General features: G+C 44.7%; 1 protein-coding gene across 2 annotated transcripts in view; it reads left to right on the forward strand.

Annotated features, from left to right (window-relative positions):
* The first annotated feature begins 16419 nt into the window (after nt 1-16419).
* Nucleotides 16420-23759, forward strand: part of GAN (gigaxonin) — a 55752-nt gene continuing 48412 nt past the window's right edge. The window contains exon 1 of one of the 2 annotated variants that reach the window (XM_030863248.2): nt 16420-16684. In XM_030863248.2, the coding sequence (XP_030719108.1) occupies nt 16518-16684 (167 nt within the window). In that variant the 5' untranslated portion in view covers nt 16420-16517. The remainder of the gene's footprint in view (nt 16685-23759) is intronic. The other variant, XM_060289008.1, reaches the window with a different exon arrangement.

The following is a 23759-nucleotide window of genomic DNA, read 5'->3' on the forward strand; positions in this document are numbered from 1 at the left end:
ATTGTATTATATACAATGTGTGTCTATTTTTAGGGTCCACACCGCATCCCTCTCTGTATTCAGGTGCTTGTTATTGTTATTTTCTTTAGCTAGATTCCCAACTTTGGATTTCTGAGCCAAAGAGTGGAAAAACAAGGTTCGGGTATTCTTTGAAAGACCAAAGGTTTTGGTTTGATTCATAGGAAACTGAGAAGCCATTCTAGAATCTGAGAGGCTCAAATGGTCAATGTGGCTATAGGGCTGAGAAATCCACATTTCTCAGGCAATAGGGAAAAAAAGTAGGTACATGAGAATGTAAGTTTAATCCAAATTCTCCCTTCTTCCTTTCCTCTATTCCTTCTTATCCTCTGTATCTTTCCACTCCATTCAGATACTTGTTCTTTTCAAGCATATATTCACTCACTCACTCATTCATTCAGTGATGACCAAGATTATGTTGGCATGTAAGGGTCAACAGAACGAGTACCTCCACTGTCCTCAGGGAGCGTATAGCATAGTGAAGGACAGCACCAAGGAACAAACCAACACAATTCAATGGACTGGCAGTAAAAAGGGAACCCCCGGGGACCCCCAATACTGTCTCAGGAGCCAGGGATGGCTGATATGTGAAGCATGGTAGCAGGCAACCAGGTGAAATGGGCAATGCAGATAAAGAAAGGGGCATGGAATCAGGAGAGAGCTTGGTAAACTAAAGGTAGAAGTTTACCAAGAACTGTGGGCGTAGAATTGTGGCGTAGAAGATGGCAGAAAAGACAAGTTTCAGCCAGAACCCCCCAGTTTATCTGTACTCAGGTAAGAAGTGGAATTGGCATTAACTAAAGAGAAGTCTCCAATAGTTTCTTCAAGGACCGACAGTAATTTTTTTTGTTTTGGCCACGTCACGTGGCTTGTGGGGTCTTAGTTCCCCAACCAGGGATCAAACCCAGGCCCTCGGCAATGAGAGCATGGAGTCCTAACCACTGGGCCGCCAGGGAATTCCCAGTAATTTTTTTAAATAATAGCTTTTTTGAGATCTAATTCCTATACCATAAAATTCACTCTTTTAGAGTATTCAATTCGGTGATTTTTAGTATATTGACTATTGTGTAACTATCACCACTGTCTATTTTTAGAACATCTTCATCATCCCCAAAAGAAACCCTGTACCCATGAGCAGTCCCCCCTCATTGTGCATCCCCTCCCCCCAGTTCTAGGCAAACATAAATCTACTTTCTATCTCTATGACTTTGCCTAGGCTGGACATTTCATATAAATTGAATCATGCAATATGTAGGGTTTTTTGTGATTGGCTTCTTTCACTTAGCCTAATATTTTCAAGGTTCATCTATGTTGTTGTATGAATCAGTACTTCTTTCCTTTTGTGGCTAAATAACATTCCATTGCATGAACATACCACATTTTGTTTATCCACTCATCAGTTGAGAGACATCTGGGTTGTTTCTTCTTTTGAGCTGTCATGAGTAACACGCATGTTCAAGTGTTTAATGTGGACGTATGCCTTCATTTCTCTTGAATATATTCCCATGAGTGAAATTGCTGGGTCATGGTATCAATATGTTTAACATTTTGAGGAGCTGCCAAACTGTTTTCCAAAGTGGCTGCACCATTTTACAGTTTCACCAGCAGCATTTAAGAGTTTCAATATGTCCACATCCTCCCTAATTTGTTATTGTCGGCTGTTTTTATTTCAGTCATCCTAGATAAAATGAAGTGGTGTCTCATTATAGTTTTCACTGGTATTTTCCTAATAACTAATGATGCTGAATATATTTTCATGTGCTTATTGGCTATTTGTATATCTTCTTTGGGGAAGTATCTACTCATGTATGCTCTGCAATATTTTCTCCCATTCTGTGGGTAGTCTTTTCACTTTCTTGATGGTGCTTTTTTTTGTGTGTGTGTGGTACGCAGGCCTCTCACCGCTGTGGCCTCTCCCGCTGCAGAGCACAGGCTCCGGATGCGCAGGCTCATCGGCCATGGCTCACGGTCCCAGCCGCTCTGCGGCATGCCCGGACCAGGGCACGAACCCGTGTCCCCTGCATCGGCAGGCAGACTCTCAACCACTGCACCACCAGGGAAGCCTTGATGGTGCTTTTGAAATACAAAAGGTTTAAAATTTTGATGAAGTCCAATTTAATCTAATTTTTCTTTTATCTCTTCTGCTTTTGGTGTCATATCTAAGAAACCATAACTTAATCTATGGTCCCAAAGATGTACTCCTATGAATGTTATAGTTTTAGCTCTTACATTTAGGTCTATGATCCATTTTGAGTTAATTTTTGTGTACAGTGTGAGGTAGGGGTCCTGCTTCATTTTTTTGCATATGGATATCCAATTGTCCCAACATAATAGTCACCATTTAGGGTTGGTAAATCTTCCTTCCACACAGGAAACAAAATGTATCTCCTTTTCCTCCGCCATTCCTTTGAAGATTGTTCCTTCAACCAGTGAAAAGAAACTGTAGGGCAGCTCTCTGCTGGTTCCAGCAAGGCCTTGGTTCAGAGACAAGGAAACCAAGACGGAGCCTCAGTCAGTGGAGATTTAGTATCTTCCTCCATCTTCATCGCTGGGTCCTGGAGAAGTTCCAGGTAAGTCCAGTGTATGCATGTTCAATTCAGAGTCACATCCCCTGGTAGGATTTTCCAGGTTTTTTCTTTCCTTAAGTACATCTACTATGTCCCAGGAGGGCCGAGGGTGACGGGTGTTCCTAGAGATGCTAATCCATTCCAGGAGGTTGGGACCAGTGAGAGGCATGGGTTCCCTGATTTTGTCTTCAGTCTGCCCTTTGGGTTGGGCAGGCAGGAGGTCTTAGCCTAGTTCAGGGTTCCTTAAATTATCATCAGAATCAATGTGGAAAGAACAGTGATGTCTACATTGTTTGTGCATCTTCTGTGGTTAAGGGCAGGAACAGAGCTTATTATAATAGTAACAACAGGATAACATCAGCTGATGTGTGTTGACACCTCACTGTAAGTGCTGGTTCTCATGTAATCCTCGCAACAGCCCTGAGGTCGGTCCTGGTACCATTCTCATTTTAGGGATGAGAAAACTGAGTCTCAGAACAGTTAAGTAACTTTCCCAAGATCACACAGGTGGCTCCTGAGACCACAAGTCTAACCTCTTAACCACTACTTTTACTGTCTTAATCTTATTCACTTCTTCACCCTCAGGGCTTCGTTTAGTGCCTGGGACAAAGTGGGTAGTTAATTAAAGGCACAGGGACTCCAGGCTCACTGCCTGGGTTTTGATCCTCTCGAAACCTCATGATGCCTCAGTTTCATCGTCCGTAAAATAGAGATAGTACATGTCCCTCATTCAGAGAGTCATGAAATTTAAATGAAGATTGCCTGACGCATAGCAGTTTTCAATAAATTTTAGCTATTTTATTTATGGGCCTTAAAAACAGTTAAGAGGTTGAATCTTGGCTCCCAACCCTCACTAGTCATAAGACCTTTGATAAGTTATTTAAACTCTCTGTGCCTCTGGTTCCTGACCTGTGAAATGGGGATAACATTAGAACCCACCTCGCAGGGCTACAGTGGGGATTAAATAATGTTCTGGTAGCCCTTAGAAGAAGTGTCTGCCTCTTAGTTGCCTCTAACCATCTGAGTTAGAGAAAATTATGGGGGCAGTTCATGCAGAGGATGCTACTCGTAAACCCCCAAGCGAAGGCTGTTCCTTCTCTCTTTCGGAAGGGCCTTCCTCCTGGTGTGGTGAGAGAGGATGGGGACAGTGTCCCAGGCACCCAGAGTGACCAGTGGCATCAGAGATGACATAAGCAGATCACTGGCACACCCAAAATAGCCATAGTCTGATGGGGCGTGACCAGAAGACCCTCCAATGGTCAGAGAACAGGGTCTCCGAGTTACACGGTCTCAGTTCAAATAGCAGCCGTCCCCTAGGACGGATGTGATCACTAAAAGGATGCTGTGTATCAAAGGCACAGGCCAGTGCCAGGCGCAGAATGAGTGGTCAAGGGCGGGACATCCACATGGCAGGGATTTCCATCAGTTTTTTTCTCACTATATCCCTGTCTAAAATAGCGCTGTATTGGGTTCCTATGGCTGCTGTAACAAATTACCAAAAACTGGTGGCATAAAACAACACAGAGTTATTCTTACAGTTCTGGGGTCAGAAGTCTACGGTGAGTCTTATGGGAATAAGATCAAGGTGTCAGAAGGGCAGCTTCCTTCTGGAGTCTCCAGGCGAGAGTTGGTTTCCTTGCCTTTTCCAGCTCCCTCATTCCTTTGCTTATGGTCCCGCCTCACTTCACGTTTTCTCCCCTGCTTTCATCGTCACATCACTTTTTTTTTTTGAATTTTAGAATTTTATTTATTTTTTTATACAGCAGGTTCTTATTAGTTATCCATTTTATATATATTAGTGTATATATTGTCAATCCCAATCTCCCAATTCATCACACACGCCCCCCTCCCCGCCACTTCCCCCCCTTGGTATCCATACGTTTGTTACATCACTTTTTTTCCTTCTATGAAGTCAAATCTCCCTCTTGCAATAAGGACCCTCATGATTACATTTAGGGCCCACTGGATGATCCAGGATAATCTCCCTATTTCAAAATCCTTAACTTTGTGACATCTGCAAAGTCCCTTTTGCCATATAGGTGACATACACAGGTTCCAGGGGTTCCAGGGGTTAGGACCTGGATATCTTTGGGGACCGTTATTCAGCCGACCACAAGCACCTAGCTCTTAATGCACTCAGTATATATTGGTTGAGTGAATAGGTGAATGTTAGCCATTGAGTATTGTCGTTGGCATCATCTTGGTCAAGATGTGTATGTGGTCTCCTCGCCTTCAAGTCTTGCTCAAATGTTATTTCAATGCAGGTTTCCTGACCCTAGTTGAACCCTGCAACGTGCTTCCTCCATTGAACACACACTCCTGATCCCTTTATCCAGCTTAATTCCTTTTCCCCCACTAGAACTTTTTGCCTTCTAGCATACTATAAAATTGACTTATTTATTATGTTTATTGGCATTTGTCCATCTCCCCCACTAGAATGTAAGCTCAAAGATTACATTCAGGGTGAGGATTTTTCTGTTTTAGTCTCAGATGTATCCTGGGGGTCTAGAACAGTGCCTGGCACGTAGTAAGTGCTCGATACATGAGTGCTGAACGAACACATGAACTGAATACCTCACCAAATTTCCCTCGGCTGCCGACCCGGTTCTTTATCTTTTGTGCTCAATCTTGGCTTTCATGACAATGAAGGCATTGCCTGTGGTGAAGCCAATCGACTCTAGGTAACCTCTGTATTAATCCTGTTCACGGGTCTCCCCGTTCTATTAACACACTGGCAATTTTTATTTCTAAAACACAGATAACCTCAATTATCTCCACCAAGACTTGCGAAAGTCTGGGAGGGAAATGGATGGTTTGACTTTGGACATTTATTGAAGGATAGACTTAGAATTCGGATGATTGCAGAGCTGGGTGGGGGAGTCGTCCCTGGCTGAAGTTGCAGGGCTTTGTTATGTTGGGTTATACTGTTTCTACCGGTCTGCTGGAGGGAATGAGCTTGTGGTTTCTGCAGTTGGTCAGGCTCAGGATGGTCTCTGTAGAGGGGGCTTGAGTGCCTTAGGGGGCATGGTGGAGGGGCTTCAGGGCCCCCGGGGCTTCCTGAAACTGTATGTGAGTTTTTGTGTGTCTGTATGTTCTTAAGGAGAGAAGAGTCCATCGCTTGTATCAGCTTCTCAACAGGGAAAGTGAAGGACTTTTGCACTACCCCAGCCGTGAGGATTCTGTGACTCTGTGTCTCACAACATATAGGTCAAATAACAGGCCGTACACAGCTCAGAAAGGAAAGGCAGCAGTTTGAAAGGCAGACTCCCTTCTCCCCATCCTCTATCGCCTAACAAGTCCCCAACCTGTTGTGTTAAAGATGCTGAACCAGGCAGTGGCTCAAATCTCAAGATGACCGATCTCAGTCTTTGCAAGACTCTTTATTTTTGGCTGCATTGGGTCTTCGTTGCTGCGCATGGGCTTTCTCTAGTTGCAGTGAGCAGGGGCTACTCTTCGTTGCAGTGCGTGGGCTTCTCATTGCAGTGGCTTCTCTTGTTGGGGAGCACAGGCTCTAGGCACGCAGGCTTCGGTAGTTGTGGCACGTGGGCTCCAGAGCGCAGGCTCAGTAGTTGTGTTGCACGGGCTTAGTTGCTCCGTGGCAGGTGGGATCTTCCCAGACCAGGGATTGAACCCGTGTCCCCTACACTGGCAGGCAGATTCTTAACCACTGCGCCACCAGGGAAGTCCCTCTGGGCATTTCTTGAGGCTTCAGTTTTTCTCATAGGTAGAATTGGGATGGCTCTACTTTCTTTGATTTTTGTGTGATTATGAAAATGCTTCAAGTGTATAAAATGCTATAGAATTGCAAAGTGTTCATGTCAGAGGGAATGTGCCTTTTTTGCTGTGGCAAGGCTGGCCTGTTCCCTGCTCCATCCATCCATCCATCCGTCCCACACTTGTTTTCTCACAACAGGCATAAAAGCTACTGTGTATGTGACAAAAGCTTTACATGAAACACTAACCCTCATAAAAATCATGAATACTCTGAGGTTCAGAGAGCTCAGATCATTTGCTCAAAATCACACAGCTAGAAAGTGATGGAGCAGAGCCTGAATGAAAACCCGGTTTTGTCTGATGCCAATAGCAGTGTTCAGCATCACACCCACCAAAACATTCCTAGAGGCAGAGGAGAGGGGAGCTAAAGAAAGGTGGGGGCACAGGTCTACCAAATACAGCACCTTGAAATCTGCATTTTACCTTAAAGTGCATATACATGTTAGAGTGTACTCCACAGTATGTCCATGCTTATTTTAATAGCAAAGAACTTCCCAGCAATCTTTAGGTACAAATGGTGCTTTGGGTGTGTGTTGGGGTGGGGGGAGGGCGGTACCCCAGTGTAGCTCTCTGCTATAATCCCCATTACAAACACCGTTTTCCATATCAGATGCTTTTTGTTTACATTTGACTCTTATCTCCTGGGTTGGCCTAGAAGCTCCTGGAGGGTAAGATCTGAATGTGATTCCTCCTTTCTCCTTCCCAAGGCTTAGCCCAGTCCCCAGCATGAAATAAGCAGGCAGTAACGGATTTGGCAAATACTTATTGAATTCCTGCCTAACTGAGTCAGGTGCCATGGGAGATAAAGACGGATATGAGGTGATTCCTGCTCTCAAGGTATTTACAATTGAGCTGGAGAGGCCAAGCTTCCAGAATCTGCCTGAAAAGGATCTTCCCAAGACTCTTGGTACAGCATTTTAAAAGCTTGGGACTGTAATATAGCAATAGGTGAGATGGTAGGTAACTAAGATAGCGAACAACGTTTCATTAAATAGGACAAATTTTGTGAAAAGCGACAACCTGTTCCTCTGGAAAAGTAGCATTGTGTCAATTAAAGAGCACACCTTCAACTTACTGATGTTGAAACCACTGTTTCCTGAGAGAGAAAAGTTGAAAGCAGGCACCTGCTCTAGTGCTGTCTGTTTTGCCAGAAGGATCTCAGTCTCTAATTGCTTGGCCTTTGAGGGTCAGCTTCAAAACTTCAGCAGCACAGATAAACCCATGTTCTTTTCTGACAAGCTTGGGTACGTTGGGGTTTATTAGACTCAATTCTACTCATCAGATATTTACCAAGCTCATTGTGTAGGTGCTGGGGACACATGGAGAGGCAAGAATGTCCAATGAATGGCTTAAAAACTTTGCAGTGAATCAGGGAGTCAAAATCCTGGCTCCTCTATGAATCAGCTGAGGGATGTGGGCTGGAGCCTCAGTTTTGTAACCCATGGCATGGAGATCCTAATACTTACCTTGCAGGTTGTTGTAAACATCTGTTGGGGTAATGGACGTAAAGCTCCCTGCACAGCAAACTGCACTAAGAACTCCACAAACTCCAAAAGTTAAGGTAATGACTTCTGATTTCAAGAAACACCCAGTCTAGTGAAAAGACCAATATGTTAACAGATAAATGGCATTAGTGTGATGGGTATGACTATTTTTGACTTTTTTTTTTTTTGCGGTACGTGGGCCTCTCACCGCTGTGGCCTCTGTGCGGAGCACAGGCTCTAGACGCACAGGCTCAGCGGCCATGGCTCACGGGCCCAGCCATTCCGCGGCATGTGGGATCTTCCCAGACCAGGGCACGAACCCACGTCCCCTGCATCGGCAGGCGGACTCTCAACCACTGCACCACCAGGGAAACCCCTTGACATTTTTTTAAAAATCATTTACAGAGCACTTACTATGTGCCAGACACTGTGCTAAACAGTTGTACCTGGATCATCTCATTTATTTGCACAAAACCATATATAGCAGGAACCACAATTTTTCCCAGTGAGGAATCTGAGGTTTAGGCCATTTAAACCTCAGGGCCACAGAGCTGGAAAGGGACAGAAGGAGGGTTTGAACCCAGCAGTCTGGTTCCAGAGGCAGATTTCAAGGCACAAAGAGACAGAAAGAAGCCAGGAGAGGCTTCACAGAGGAGGTGCTGGAGCGGCGAGCAGTTTTTCAGGCACCAAAGTCATGGGAGAAGGAGTCCAGGCAGGAGGGAAGAGGTGGCAGGATGAAGAGCTGGGTCTGTGCACAGGGTCTGGGATGGAGGGCGGTGTGGGTCTAGAAGGTGAGGGTGGGGAGGGAGGAGTGGGCCAGATGGTGGGACACCTCATGAGTCAGGCACAGGGACTTGGGGGACCAGTGAAGGATGAGAAAGACAGGATCATGGCACGCAGGGAATGTAATCTACGCCGATGTTCTACGGGGAAAGTATTGGGTTGGCCAAAAAGTGCGTTTGGGGTTTTCTGTAAGATCCTCCAGAAGCCACACGTTGGGAGAAGAAATTTGTGTTCCATATACATAATAAAAGAACTCCTAAAAAAATCGATTTGAAAACCCAATTTTTAAAAATGAAACAAAGGTTAAACAAGCACTTAAAAAAAGATACAAGTGATCAAAAAGCATATAAAAAGGTGCTCAACATTGTTATTCGTTATGGAAATACAACTTAAAACAACAAGATACCACTACACACTCACCAGAATGGGTGTAATTAAAACAAAGACACCACCGATTATTGAGGGATGTGGAGCAACTGGAACTCTCATAAACGACTGGTGGGAGTGTAGTTTGGTACAGCCACTTTGGAAAACTGGCAGCGTCTGCTGAAGCTGAACATATGCCTTTTCTGTGACCCGGCAACTGAACTCGGGCACATCCACAAGGGAAAAAAGCGCATGTGTCCACCCAAACAAAGACTTGTTTGAGAATGTTCGTAACAGCTTTATTGTAATAGCCCCAAACTGGAAACAGTCCAAGTATCTGCCAACAGGGAAACAGATACATAAATGGTGGTATATTCACGCAGTGGTAGAGTCACGGTAATAAAGAACCAACTATTGCTACAAGTAACAAATGGAAGAATTTCAAAGTAACAAATGGAAGAATTTCAAAGACACTGTATGGAGTGAAATATGCCAAATGCAAAGGTTCAAGAACAGGAAAAACCAATCAATAGTGATAGAAGTCAGAACAGTGGTTTCCTGTGGGAGGTACTAACTGGAAACACTGAGGGAACCTTCTGGGTTACTGGGAATGTTCTTTATCTTGACCCGGATGGTGAGTTCACAGGTGTATCCACATGGAACAATTCACTGAGCCGTACACTTTATGTTATACCTCAATCAAGATGTTTTTCCAAGATAATAAGTATATTAAAGTGTTAATTAGTTTCAAACCTTGCTAGGCAAAGATGTCTAACATATTTCTGAAAATATAAGAATGAATTTAAATGTTAAAAAATCAAATTAAATACATGGAGCATGAAATAAAAAGCAGTAGAATAGCGATGTTTAAAGAGCTGGAATAGGAAGGGGAAATGGCAGATGGAGTCAGAAAATAGATTAACGTTCACTACAGTCCAGCATTTACATCAGGGAGAAGTGAGACGTGAAGTTGTCAAGCCAGACCCGAGAGGAGGTAGCTGGTGGAGCCCGGACTGTAGAGGTGAAGAGACTAGATTTTTGACTTGAAAGTCAACCAGAAGCTAATAATTCGTGAGCTGGGAAAAATGCCATTAAAAACCAGGAGGACGACTGTGGTGATGACAGCGATCATAAACATAAGAACACTTAGCACTTGCTGAGCACCTGTTATGTGCCAGACCTTCTTGTCAGTGCTTCACTAGTATCATCTCATTTAATCCTCACAACCGCTCTGGGAAGTTACTACGATTATGCTAGTTTTACAGAGGGAGAAACTGAAGAAGCGGAGTAATTAACCCGGAGCCTCCAAGAATAGGAGAAAGAGACCCCGTGGGGAGGTAATGAGGAAATCCAATGACTTAAAGGAATTCAAATGACTTCACGTTAAAACAGGTCTAAGGAGCAGGCAAATGACTTACATGATATAAATGCTGCAGAATAAATCAGCAGCGTATTGGCTAGAATTCTAGAGGGAGGACAGAAATTGAGTATCTTTTGCATGCTTTGGGGCATATCAACAACATACTAAATTTAAAGAGTACAAAGTGGAAAATGGTGTGGCTCGAAGGAGGAAATAAAGGTTCTTGCACAGGACTTGGTTTGAAAGAAGTAACTGGGGCGACCTCTGCCCATAGCTGTTATATCGTGACCTTCTGAGGCTTGGAAGTTTCATGTCCTTTGAATCACTCTTGATAATTCATCTTTCTCCACATTGGCAAGGTCAGGTTAGGCAGCAAGGGACGAAAAGATCCAGGAAGATTTTCTCCCTTCCTCCCTTCCTTCAGTCTGTTTCTTTCTTTCAGTAAGTCTATATTTATTGTGTATCAGTTATATTCCATGCATTGTTTTAGAGGCTGGCAATACAGTGATAAATAAACTAGGAAGTTCCTGCCAGGCCTCATGAAACTTATAATCAGAGGAGACACACGATACACAAATAAACATATATTATTTTAGGTACTCATTGAATGCAGTGAGGAAAAATGAAGGAGGTTGAGGGAAGCATTCATTATACAGGAAGATAAGTGAAGGCCTCTCTGAGGAGCTGACATTTGAGCTCTGATGTATGCAGAAGGAAAGATCAAAGTCTGAAAATATGAGGAAAGACATTTCCAGGCTTAGAAATCAGCCAGTGCAAAGGCCCTGGGGTGGGCATCTGTGAGGCCTGTCCAAGGAACAGCAAGAAGGCCAGTTTGGTTAGTGCACATCGAGGGAGAGAAGAGTGGTAGGAAATGACATCACAGAGGAAGTACGAGGCCCACATCTCTCAGGGCTTTCTACTTTGGACTTTTTTTCCCTAAGTTTGATTGGAAGCTATTGGAGGGTTTTGTTTTGGGAAGCAACTGGATCTGATTAACTTACAGCGAGAAAGAACTCATAAGCGGGCAAGAGGAACAGGGAGCACAGCCTAGGAGGCTATTGCAGGAGTCCAGGGGGAGCTGACTGGTGGCTGGACTCAGGTGGTACTGATGGGGGTCAGGAGATGAGGCTGGACTCAGGACACAGTCTGCAGGAGAAGCTGCAGGGTTTGCTAGTGAATTGGATGAAGGGCATGAGAAAAAAGAGCAAGAATGTCCCGAAATCTCTGTCCTTGGTTAAACGAATGATGCTACCACTTTATTTGGGGAATGATTAGGTTTAAGGGGTAAAATCAGGAGTTTATTTTCAACCAGAGATGTTAGCCTGCTGTTGCATAGACCAGCTTGGAGTTCATGGGGGTACTGTGGAAAACAACAAGCGAAGTAATCCCTTGTGGATAGAAAAATCCCAGTTCTCCCTACTTATTAACATTTATTCATTCAGCAAATATTTATTGAGTACCTACTGTGTGTCAGGCCCTGTGCCAGGTGCTGGGAATACAGCATGGATTTGCCCAGAAACATACACTATCTTCATTACAGCTTAATTAGTTCACTGGTTTCTGAGACACTTCTCTGAATATTGTGTAAATATATAGAATCAACTCTCAAGAGTTATAAATACTGAGATGTTCTCTGACTCAGCAATTTGGAAGAGCTCAGATTCTCGGAAAGAAAGGAGCTATATATAGCTTTGGACAAATGACAGATTTACCTAATAAAATATTTGAAGACTGCCTTAAAATGAATCAGAAGAGACTGCCTCAACCAAATTAATGTTTATGAAGAGTCAACTTGGTGTAATGGAAAAGCTTACAGGGCTGGAAGGCAGAAGCTCTGGGCCTGTCTGTCCTGCCCAACTAGATCACAGGTATGACCTTGACTGAGTCCTTCATCATCTTGCTTCAGTATTCACTTCAATAAAATGAATCCACTGAAGGCAGTATTTTCCAAAGCGCTTCCAAACTACTAATTTTTTTCTTTGCATTATCTTCTCCTGGACTCTTATTCCTCTTTCTAACATTTATTTAAAAATAAAACCCCAAACTCCAAGGTGATTCTTCTTTCTTTTGAGGGTTCATTTTTTGAAGCAAAGTATTTTCTTTTTGCAAATGAAACGTGTTTTTTTCCTGACTGTAAAATGATACATGTTCAGAAAAGCACAGAGAATAAAAAGTCCCTACAATGATACCATGGAGGTAACTATGTCTGTTTTCACCATCAGTGCCTCTGCAACAGGTATCGTATTAGCAGGTGCTTAATAAATATTTATTGAATGAATGACTACTGTTAGTATCTTGTGAAAACATCCTTTTTAGTCTTCAGAGGAAAAAAAGAATCCTTTCTCTGGGGTTGTTTAGCCTCTGAAGAGGCTATAGTTATAGCCACCAGAGACTGAAACTTGCTGGGACTGTATCGAATCTCTGAGATTACACATTTCACAACAGCTGATGTCTGTTATCTATGGAATGTAGGGAAACAATAACACTAAATACACCACTCTGATGGCCATAAACAATATCAAGGGTGTCTCGGTTTGAGCAATGTCAAGAAAGGCTGCGAAACAGTCCATGGTCTAACCAGGAGTGGCTCTGGTAGCAGCTGCCCCACAAGTCCTTCCTCCCACACTTGGGCCCTCTTCCTTCCCTACAGAACCAAGATGAGGTTTTTTGGGGCACTTGAGTTCAACTCAACAATTTTTATTGAGAATCTAGCATTCTTTCCATTGTTAACTCCCTTCTCAGTAAACCAAGATGGTCTTCTGATTGCCTCTGGAAATGAATGGAAGCCAGATCCTGTCTGCAGACACATGCTGTATCTTTTTTTCTCAGATGGAATTCGTGGCTAATGTTGAAAAACTGGGACACTGGACATGTGGATCTGAGTTTTCAGATCTCTTGAAAAATCGCTGGATTTGGCACCCATGGGCCCTCATCACCTGGAGCAATCAGCTGGAAGTGAGGGCAAGCCTCCCACCTGACACAGGGGCTGTGTTCTTCAGCTCCCTGTGGTCCCACCTGCCCCTACTGTGCTATATCCTGCCTCCTGGGCTCATTCACCCAACTTGCCACCTCTAACAGATTACGGGACGCATTCAGGGATAACCAACTGAGCACCAGGCACTGTGCAAGTCTCTTGGAATACGTAAACGCAACACAGCTACTACCCTGGAGGAGCTCGCGTATAAACCAGTTAATTACAGTGCAGTGAGCTAAATGCAGCACAGAAGGCATGACCATGGCACAGCATGGGGTCTCTGCCCTGAGAAACTGGTTGGAGGTTCTCTGAAGGTCACTGAGCTGGATTTTGAAGGATGAATATGAATGATTCAGGCAGGTGGTTGGTGGGGAATATTGCAAACAGTGGGGGTGGAATGGAGAGCATTTATAAGATCTTCTGCCGAATTGCTGCCTGTTGCACACGGGAAACTCTCAAGCCAGCAACTACCTTTCCCCTGATTGATCCTGGTCTGTCTACAACCCTCTGCCCAAGTCCTCCCATACCTTCCTTCTGTCAAAACACCAGAGAAGGTTACCTCTACCAGGAAGAGCCTGCCTGACTAATCCCCATTCACCTCCAGTTACTTCAACTAAGGCAACACTCCCATTCTGGAAAAACTGGCTACCTGAGGGTGATTCTGTTATTTGAGCTCTTTGTTTTGTTTTGGAACCTCTGACATTTGAAGAATAGACCAGCATTCCAAGTAATTGATCAGTAAGTGTTTATCAAACACCTATGTATTTGATTGGAACTCTTTCTGTCATATATATCATTTTTGGCTCCAACAACGACCCAGTTGAGAAAGAAGACAAACACAAACTGAAAACAGACTGCAATTCAGAAAACATTTATTAAATGCCTGATATTCACAATTTTTAAAATACCTCCATCCATCCAACATTTACTGAGCACTAATAGGGCCAGGCAGTGAGCTTGGCACCTAGAAATGGAGATGCACTGAAATATACAAGCTAGCAGGAGACATGGATAAATAAACCCCTTACAGTAATTTTCCTGCCAGAGCAACGTTCAAAGTACAGCAATAACTTTAAAAAGAAGTGTTGACTGCTCCCATGAATACTGGGCAGGTATCACGGAGAAGATAAGCTCCAGCTGCCTATCTTATTGACTTTGTATCATGACATTTTACAACATACACAAAAATATAGAGACGAGTACAACGAATCTCCATGTACCCAATGACCCGGCTTTAAAAGTAGTAACTCATAGCCACTTTTTTTTCTATTATTATTATTTTTTTAACAGCTTTATTGGAGTATAATTGCTTTACAATGGTATGTTAGTTTCTGCTTTATAACAAAGTGAATCAGTTATACATATACATATGTTCCCATATCTCTTCCCTCTTGCATCTCCCTCCCTCCCACCCTCCCTATCCCACCCCTCTAGGTGGTCACAAAGCACCGAGCTGATCTCCCTGTGCTATACGGCTGCTTCCCACTAGCTATCTATTTTACGTTTGGTAGTGTATATATGTCCATGCCACTCTCTCACTTTGTCATAGACACTTTTGATTCATTTATACCTCCACCCACTTCACTCCATCCCTTTGTTTTGTTTGGAAGCCAATCCTAGACGTTTTAATCATTTCATCCATAATACTGAGCTGGAAATGTCTGGACTTTCCGCTAGTAACATCCTTCTCCCAATCTGTTCTTTTGCCAGTGACTACTCCACCAGAGTTATATACCCTGATTCCCACCAGTAACCCCAAATCCTTGACTGGTTCAGGGTAAAGATCCAAGACTTTATTGGAGCCTCTGAGTTGACAGAAGGAAAAGCCTGAGCTGATCCAGTGAAAACCCCATCCTGCCTTATCTGGAATACTGAACATATTCTTCTGGTCCTTGGCCTTTGTAAAACTGCTAATTTCTTATAAGCTTGTTGAGCCCCTAATGTGTGGACAAAACGGGTGCTACATTCCACATTCCCATGTGCCCTTAGCAACCTTCCCAGAAACCTCAGACAGTATGGGGCTTGCTCTGCAGGCCAAGCTGCCCCAGATTTGCTTCCTGTCACCACCTTGATCTCCATTGGGTGGGGAGCCTGGTCACATCTGAACATCTGGCCTCTCTACCTTCCACCCCTTCAGCGTTTCTCTCTCTCTCTGAAATGTACCAACATCATGCAATTAGTTACTCAACCCAGAACATTATCCTGGACTCCCTCTCCCTTCTAATTCTGCCTATTTGTTTACATCCATCCACTACTGTCCACCTCCATCATGACCCTTCCATCCAGGCCACCATTCTCTTCCCTCAAGTACGGCAATATTTAAGCACTTTTCTGCCTTTGGCACCCCCCCCCCACACACACACACCAATTCTCCACGCAGCGGCTAAGTGATCGTGAAACGACCTGCTAAAAACCCTCTCATGGTTCCTAACACCTACGGGATCAAGACCAACTTCCTTATCACTGCTAAGGAGGCCCTGCTTCTGCTCCATCTCCTCCCTGGCCGGCAACCCAAACGCTCTTTTCAGGGCCTGGTTTCTCGGGTCTCTATGCTCTTACCTGGGAAGCGCCTTTTCTCTCGTAAATAGTGAACGCTACAACTACCGCGCCCTCGCTTACATGCGTTATCTCACATGAATCCGCAACAACACTAAGATATCATCTTCATTTTGCAGACGGACAAATTACGGATGGGCACCTTACCCATGGTAACACAGCTAGTGAGTGGAAGAGCCGAGACTCGGATTCAGACTCACGGCGCCAGAGACCACGGGCTTAACCACCGAGTGCCAGCCTGCCCGCACACCCCTCCATCGCTGCAGCGACCGCTCTCAGCGGCGGACCGCGCCCGGCAGCGCCCGTTCGGCGACCAGCAGCTCAGTAGGAGGAACGAGGCTTCGGATTGGCAGCCTCCGGCGACGCCGGGGAAGAGGGAGGGCACAAAGGCGCAGGGGCGTCGCGCAGAAATGACGCAACACCGCGGCTCCTTAAAGGCGCCGGACTCTCGAGCGGCGCACGGCGCAGGCGCGTTCCGGAGGCTCCCGATTTTGCTCGCATCGCTGGGAGCCGGCCCGGGCAGACGGGCGCGAGCGGGCTGTGCAGACGGGGCGTGCGTTGGACGCGGGCGGCTCGAGGGGTCCGTTTGGGCGGCGTCCGGAGCCCGACCGGCGGGCTGAGGAGCGGGCGCCGCGATGGCCGAGGGCAGCGCAGTGTCAGACCCTCAGCACGCCACGCGCCTACTGCGAGCGCTCAGCTCTTTCCGCGAGGAGTCCCGCTTCTGCGACGCGCACCTGGTCCTCGACGGGGAGGAGATACCGGTACAGAAGAACATCCTGGCGGCTGCCAGCCCGTACATCAGGTGAAGAGGGGGCCGGGCGGGGCCGCGCTGCCCGGAGCCCGGGGGCGGGGCGAGGCAGGCGTGTCCCCGGAGCCCCTGGTCCCCACCCCCCAGCTGCCGGGGTCCCTCTGGTCACCGCTTAGCGCGGTGTCCCTCCCGGCAGACACCCCGGCCGGGCACCACTCGTTGCCTCCCCGCAGGACCGCTCCTATGGCTTCGGCCGGGCCGGGCCCGTGCCCCCCACAGGACCCCACTCCCCCTGGAGTTGACCCCGGACCTCAGTCCCCCCGCCCTCCCTCCTCGAGTTCCCACCGCCCGGCCCTGGCCGGGGCCTCAGAACCCCGGAGGCCCCCAGACGCCGTCCTGGGCCGGACCCGGCCCCGCGACCGCGAGCAGGGCTTGGGCGGCGCCCGGGAAGAGCTGCCTCCTCGCCCCGGCCCAGCCCACGGATCCCTGGTGAAGTTTGCCGGCCGTTCGCCTCCAAATCGACACATAGTGGGCCGGGCCCAGCGCCGCGAAAGCGGCCAGGGAGCGTCCCTCCCGCGGAGAAGCCAAACAAATACCTCCTCTCCGGGTGTTGGCAGAGGGAAAACCCTGTCGGATCTTTTTCTTAGGATGGACGATCCGACACCCCCTCCCCCCCAGCCCCAAGTTCTTCGCAAAAGTGACTTTCCACCCTTTGTGGGAACTCCTTTTAAAGAGAAGGGTAGTGCGTTATAGACGTTAAAGTAAGCTGTAGCACATTCTAAAAGACTTACTGTAATTCTCAGGATGCTGTTACAGCCCGAGGACCATGAGATTTTAGCGACTTAGAGAAAGCATTTAAAACAAAGCTTAACCTGGTTTGCCAGCTCAGCTAACGAGGTGAATTAAAGGTTGATAGGACAGTGCTCATACAAGTGTGTCACATCTTGAGAGGGCTGTTATGTTACAGCAACTTTCTTGCAAACTGGGTTACTCTTTAAATAAAGAAAAAAAAATGCTAGAAGCTGGAGAAACTGCCTAGTAAGCTGGTTAAATATAGACTAATAGTAGAGAATGTCACTAGAATTGACAGGTCAGAAAAGGCAAAATGATGTGCGCTGCATTCTTAGTGCATTGTCCTAGCAGAACTCGGCACACAAACTGCATTTTAACCTTTGCATTGGCAGACATTTGTGCTAAGTCAGAAGCAGTTCAAGCGCTCTGGTAACTTCTGGCTCCTCCTGGCTCTCTTAAATCCACTTGCACTCTTTCTTTGTGGATTTAAAGGTGCGGTTGGGGTGAGTTGTCATTAGTGTGGATTTAGATTGCCAACATGACAGATATCTCATAGCTGGCAGTTCAGAGCTTTGAGCAGTCAATATAAAATTGGCATCAGCAAGCCAGCGTCTTCCCTGTATCCAAAGTATTCCCTGTTTGGGGAAATGGTTAGGAAAACTACTTTAGATGTATTAGTGTAGTTTTGTAAGTGACATCCAGCTGGCTTAAAAGAAAATTGCAAATCACCAAATACATGCTCTCTATTCCCTTTCCGTGGTTCATTTTTCTCCAGAGCACTTGCCACTATAATATACCCTATATTTTATTCATTTACTCTGTGGATCTTCCCCACCCACAGTGTAAGCTCCAAGAGGCCAGGGACTTTCCTTTCGTTCATTACCGTATCCCTGGCACACAGAAAGACCAGTGCCTAGTGGTTAGCAGATGGGTTGAAGCAAGGACTGCCTTCCTTTATGCCACAGAAGACTGGACATGAGAGGACCGGCCCTGGTGCGTTTCCATTTCAGATGCTCAGTTGTCCCTGATTGAGAAGAGCCCTGCACCTGCTTTCTGCTCCCAGCTTTCACTCTTCTGCGAGTTGTCCATAGATGACTTCATCTTGGCTTCAGCTCACTAGTCTGATAAATGAGGGATAAAATGCGTCTTCATCTCATTTAATCTTTGACTCACACTGTGAAGAAGTAGGTAATAGTGCTTTGAGCCGCTCACGGGTCTGCACACAGGTTTCCAAAGGTAGTGGTATCACTGCTATATCTGCTGAATTAGGAAAGGTGGGGCATCCGCTTGTGACGTGGTGGCACGTATGAGAATATTTAGTAATGTGAAATGTTATTTAGACTAGCAGTATTTTTTTCCTCTATTTTTAGTTTTTTTTAAGATTTATTATTTATTTATTTATTTTATTCTTGGCTGCGTGGGTCTTAATTGCGGCACGCGGGATCTTTGTTGGGGTACACGGGATCTTTCATTTCGGCACGTGGGATCTTTCGTTGCGGCATGGGCTCTTTGTTGCGGTGTGGGCTCTTCGTTGCGGTGCACGGGCTTCTTTCTAGTTGTGGCCTGCGGGTTTTTCTCTCCCTAGTGGCGTGCAGCCTCCAGGGCACGTGGGCTCTCTAGTTGAGACGCGCGAGCTCAGTAGTTGTGGCGTGCGGGCTTGGCTGGCGCGCGGGCTTGGTTGCCCTGCGGCATGTGGGATCTTAGTTCCCCCGACCAGGGCTCGAACCCGTGTCCCCTGCATTGTAAGGCGGATTCTTTACCTCTGGACCACCAGGGAAGTCCTGCTAGCAGTAATTTAGATGTGAAATATTACTAATCGTAGTAGCAGAGCCAAAAGGGACTTCAGACCCCTCTAATCCAATTCTGTTACTTTCCAGATGAAGAAGTGGTGCTCGGTGGGCATTAGTGATCTGTATTACAGTGAGGTTATTAGCACTTAATGGTTGAACTAGGATTAGACTGCAGGTTAATGACACCTAGTCTCCTACTCGTTTACCATACCAAACTACAGCATTACTCACATGTAACTATTCTTTCCAAGTCAGTAAGCGGTAGAGTTTACACAATATGTTATGATTTACGTGCTTATTAAGTACTTTCACATGCTGTCTCACTTTGATTTTCATTTTCAACCATCTTGTACAGTAGGCAGGGCAGATATTTTTGACATTTTACAGATAAATATGAATTAGTCAATATGTGTTTTTTCAGTGACTAATTGCTGTAACTTTATTTGACTGTTGAAGTGGTATATTTGTTCTTGGGTTTCTTTTAAAATTATCAATCTCAAGGCTACTTCAAAGTAATGTGACTAATTTGTGTTACTGCTTAGAAACAAACTTTAATTTTTGACACCAATGATGTTGGGCTTTTATAACATATTTGTTTTGTTTGAATGGAACTTAAAGAATTCTGTTGAAACAAAATGAGTCTGTATGTTCTAGAACTTGATGTTTCTCATTTTCCCTTGGGAAGCTGAAGCATTTAGGTCTGTGATATCATTAATATAGGGATTGGGAGTTCAAAAGTTTGGTAGTCTCTGAAGTTTTATAAAAATCTGAGTTTTGTTTAATGTCTTCAGTTAGCCTGGTTTTAGTAACTGTCATAGGGGTCTGAAGTTGTGCAGTTTAGAAACAATGTTATATATTGCTTCTGTATCATCAACCAAGGGAACCAATCCAACACTGTTGCAGTAGGAATTAAAACAACTCATTTGGCATACTTTCTACTAAATATAGAAGTCTTTTAGCCTTACTGGTTTACTCTTTTCCTGTGCTTTATCTTTGGTTTAACATTTGTTTTTCCTCCGGGTCGTCTTAGCAATCATACTGCCTTAGAAACACTTTCAGTATAAAAGGAAAAAGCCAGAAAAAACCCAAGTTCGGCCACAAAACCCCAGTGATAACCTGAAAGAAGATTATGTAGGGTATGTGTCATGCAGCCTAAGATTCAAATGCTGTAGGGAAGACAGGCAGGAGCTTCCATAGTTCATCACTCACCCCAGTAAGTGGGAAGCTACTTTCCCAGCATGCCCTCTGCCCAGCATTTTCTCATGATCCTGAATGACATTTTTCCTTTGGTTTGTTGGGAAAACAAAATCTAAATGTAGCTGACGACCTTCAAGAATGATGACATTGAATTCATAGCTTGTAACAACGACCCACAGCAACCCTTTCCTTTCTCAGCAACCCTGAGACCTCCTGGGAAAGGTTCCCTGAGGCTTATAGGAAATTTCCTTTTCTCTTGAATATTGCAAAGTTTGCTTTGCTTCATGTCTGAGGCTCTTCTCATTCTGGCACAATTCCCTTGATCTGATGTGGAGTTCAGACTCCTCTCTTTCGTGAGCTGTGGTTCTTGGGGGGTAATGTATGTGAAAGGATTTGGCAATGAATTGCCGTGTGATTCTGCAGTGGCATTATAGTGGCTCTGTACAGGTTCCAGTCCCGCATAGTAAAGGAAAGAAAGATTCCCAGGATTTTGGGATCCTTTGATGAGTTAGCCAACAATAAGAATGGCAGTTTTTGCCCTTGTTTTTTGAGAGAAAGCTGGTCTAGTGGGGGTGGAGTGGAGGCATTGGGCCTAGAATCCAGCCTGGATCATCTTGGACAACTTTTCTGGGCCTTAGTCTGCTCATCTGTGAAGTGAGGTTGATTGGGCTCCGTGCTGTTTTCGGTCCGCTTGGCGTGTCTGTGTTGTGGGGAGGGGGTCTGTCTCTGTTCTTACGGCTTTACTGTATCATGTAAAGTTTTGTTGCCCATTGATGTTAAAGCCTTTCCTTTGCCCTGTCACACAGGACGTGGTTGGGTATTCTGCTGTATAAATCTAGCCCTGTAGAGTTGTTTTGTAACAAGCATTTATTTTATGCTGTTAATCTGGATGCTTTCCAAGGCCTAGTTATTGATGAGCCTGTTTTGCCATTTAAATCTAAAATTTGACTCATAGATGATGCTGATGAAACTTCTTAAGGAGATGGTTGTGATCTCTGTAGGAGTCCAAGTTTCATGGTGATGCAGAAATTGTTATCATCCTTTCTTTAGGTACTTGAAATCTGCCCTGTATTTTATGAGCAGTAAAGTCCACTAGTGTTGTCTGCTATGTGCAGAGCAAGCTGTCAGCCCCCAAGTCCCTTTTCTTTCACTTGTGCTCTGAGTTCATAGTCACCTGTGTATGTAGCAGCTCATGAATGATTGTCATAAGGGTTTTGTATAGCAATTGTAACCTGTTAAGTTTCTTAGTTCTCAAGGGTTCAGCTAGAAGCTCCCAGTTCTGAGACTGTTGCTGAATCCTGAGCAGTCTTTAAATCAAATCAGCTGTACCTACCGCTTGCTGTCCTCTGATGGTGATGGGAAATACATTGGGCCTGAATATCTTTTGATGGATCTAGGCTTGTTTTTATCCACCTACTATAAGGCATCCCTTACAACTGCTTAAAAAGATGAAATCTGTCCTGAAGGGCTTACAGTCCCATGGTTCAAAATGATGGACTCCATCCTTCTCCTCCTCTTCCTGCCCCCCTCCTCCCCTTCCCCTTCCCCCTTTCCCTCCCCTCCCCCTCCTCCCCTTCCCTTTCCCCCTTTCCCTCCCCTCCCCCTGCTTCCCTTCCCTTTCCCCCTCCCCCTCCTCCTCTTTAGTACTTGCAGTCATATTTGATTAAACCCTTTTCTTAACGTGAGTTTTCCAAAACCAATATTAAAGTATGTTGTCTTTTAGAAGATCGAAGAAGTATTTTCTCTGGGCTTCTTAAGGAAACTAAGAGCTTGTGAATTGGAGCTCTAAGTTTAACATAGATTACTTATTTCAGGTGAAATATATGTGTTTATTTGTACAAGGCGGCGGTTGCCACTCTTAGTAGCAGTGAATGCTCTAATTCTGGACGGGTTCTCGGAAGGTTTCAAACGATGAAACAAATCAATAAAATTCTTGTTAGACTAGTGAATCTAACATAAAGTGAAGTGTTGAATGTTCAGATTTATTGTAGAACTTTCCTGAGGTTGTCATTTTGAGTGATAGTAATGTGATAGAAGTAAATCCTAGCTCCACTGAGCACCAGCTGGTAAGTTCTCCCCTTTTACCTGTGCCCTCTGACTTTTACCTCTTCTTGCAGTGTGTATTTTCCTCTGCAAGTCCTCTTCAGTGTTCTTAAAGTAATTTTCATTATATAATTTAGAGAGTCAAGCAAAGTGCTTTTCCACATAGAAAGGTTGGTTCCTTGGATTTAGATTTGGGTAATAGAGACTGAGCATCCAGATTACAAAACCGCCTTATCCGTTGTTTACACTGTTCGTCGGTCTGTCTCATGATATCAAAGTGAGGCTTAAGATCTATAATCCATAAAGAAAACATAATTAGGACAAATAAGGAGTTGTTTGGATTCATCCGTCAGAAGGATACAAATCTATCATTTTGTACACTAGAGCTATAATATAAATGCATAATTTTAAAGTTGGAATCCTAGGTTAAGGGTGGAGGTGCGGAGGTGTGGGTGTGACAGTTGGCAGGTTAGGGCTGCAGCCTTGAATTTGAGTGCTTCCCATGGGTCCTCTGCCTCCTAAGACCCGATGAGTCCAAAGAACGAAGGAGATCAAAGATGGCAGCTGTAGCTCTATGGAGGATAAAGGTCGTGTGTCCATCTAAACGTCCTCTGTCACTCAGGTGGAGTTCTTGACCCCCATGCTCAGAAGAGCAGAGACTGAAGTCGTTTTCCTAAGTGTTGCCAAAGAATATCTTCACCACACAATGATCTAATGTCTCGTGTTTGCTGCTTCCATTTCTCTGTGGGAGTAAATTATAATTTTTTTTCTTCTTTTCAGAGAGTTTTAGAAAAATAGAATGCTTAGGGAAAAATGAGATCTTGGTGAAGTATTTTGTTAGATAAAACAGTTAGCCTTCAGGCAGTAAAGCTTTGGGAGGCAGCACATATCAGGTGGAAGGGGGGAAGACTGGTTTTTAAAAACAGACTGTTATAATGGGATATAGACCAATACAGTGTCCTTCATTTTTCTGTTTAGAGTTAATGTGCTAATGGATACAGAACCTTAAATGTACATCTTTGTTCATAGGTATTTTGTGATTCTTTCAACTACTAAGTATTTTGGTATCTTTTTAGGAGCATTTTTAAAGACCATTTGACACTTGTGATTTTTATGTTAACACGATAAGATGAGTAGAAATATTGTAAAACATAGTTTGATAGTCATATTCGCATTCATCATTAACCAGTTGCCTATGCCTCTGAATAATTGTAAATTGTCTAGTACTGTTGAGTTCCAAATATTTTCAGACTTTTGTCACTGAAATTGTTTATATGAGTCCGTCCCTGAATTGGAGGAAACTGCAT

The sequence above is a fragment of the Globicephala melas genome, chromosome 19 (assembly GCF_963455315.2).
Source record: "Globicephala melas chromosome 19, mGloMel1.2, whole genome shotgun sequence".
Lineage (NCBI taxonomy): Eukaryota > Metazoa > Chordata > Mammalia > Artiodactyla > Delphinidae > Globicephala > Globicephala melas.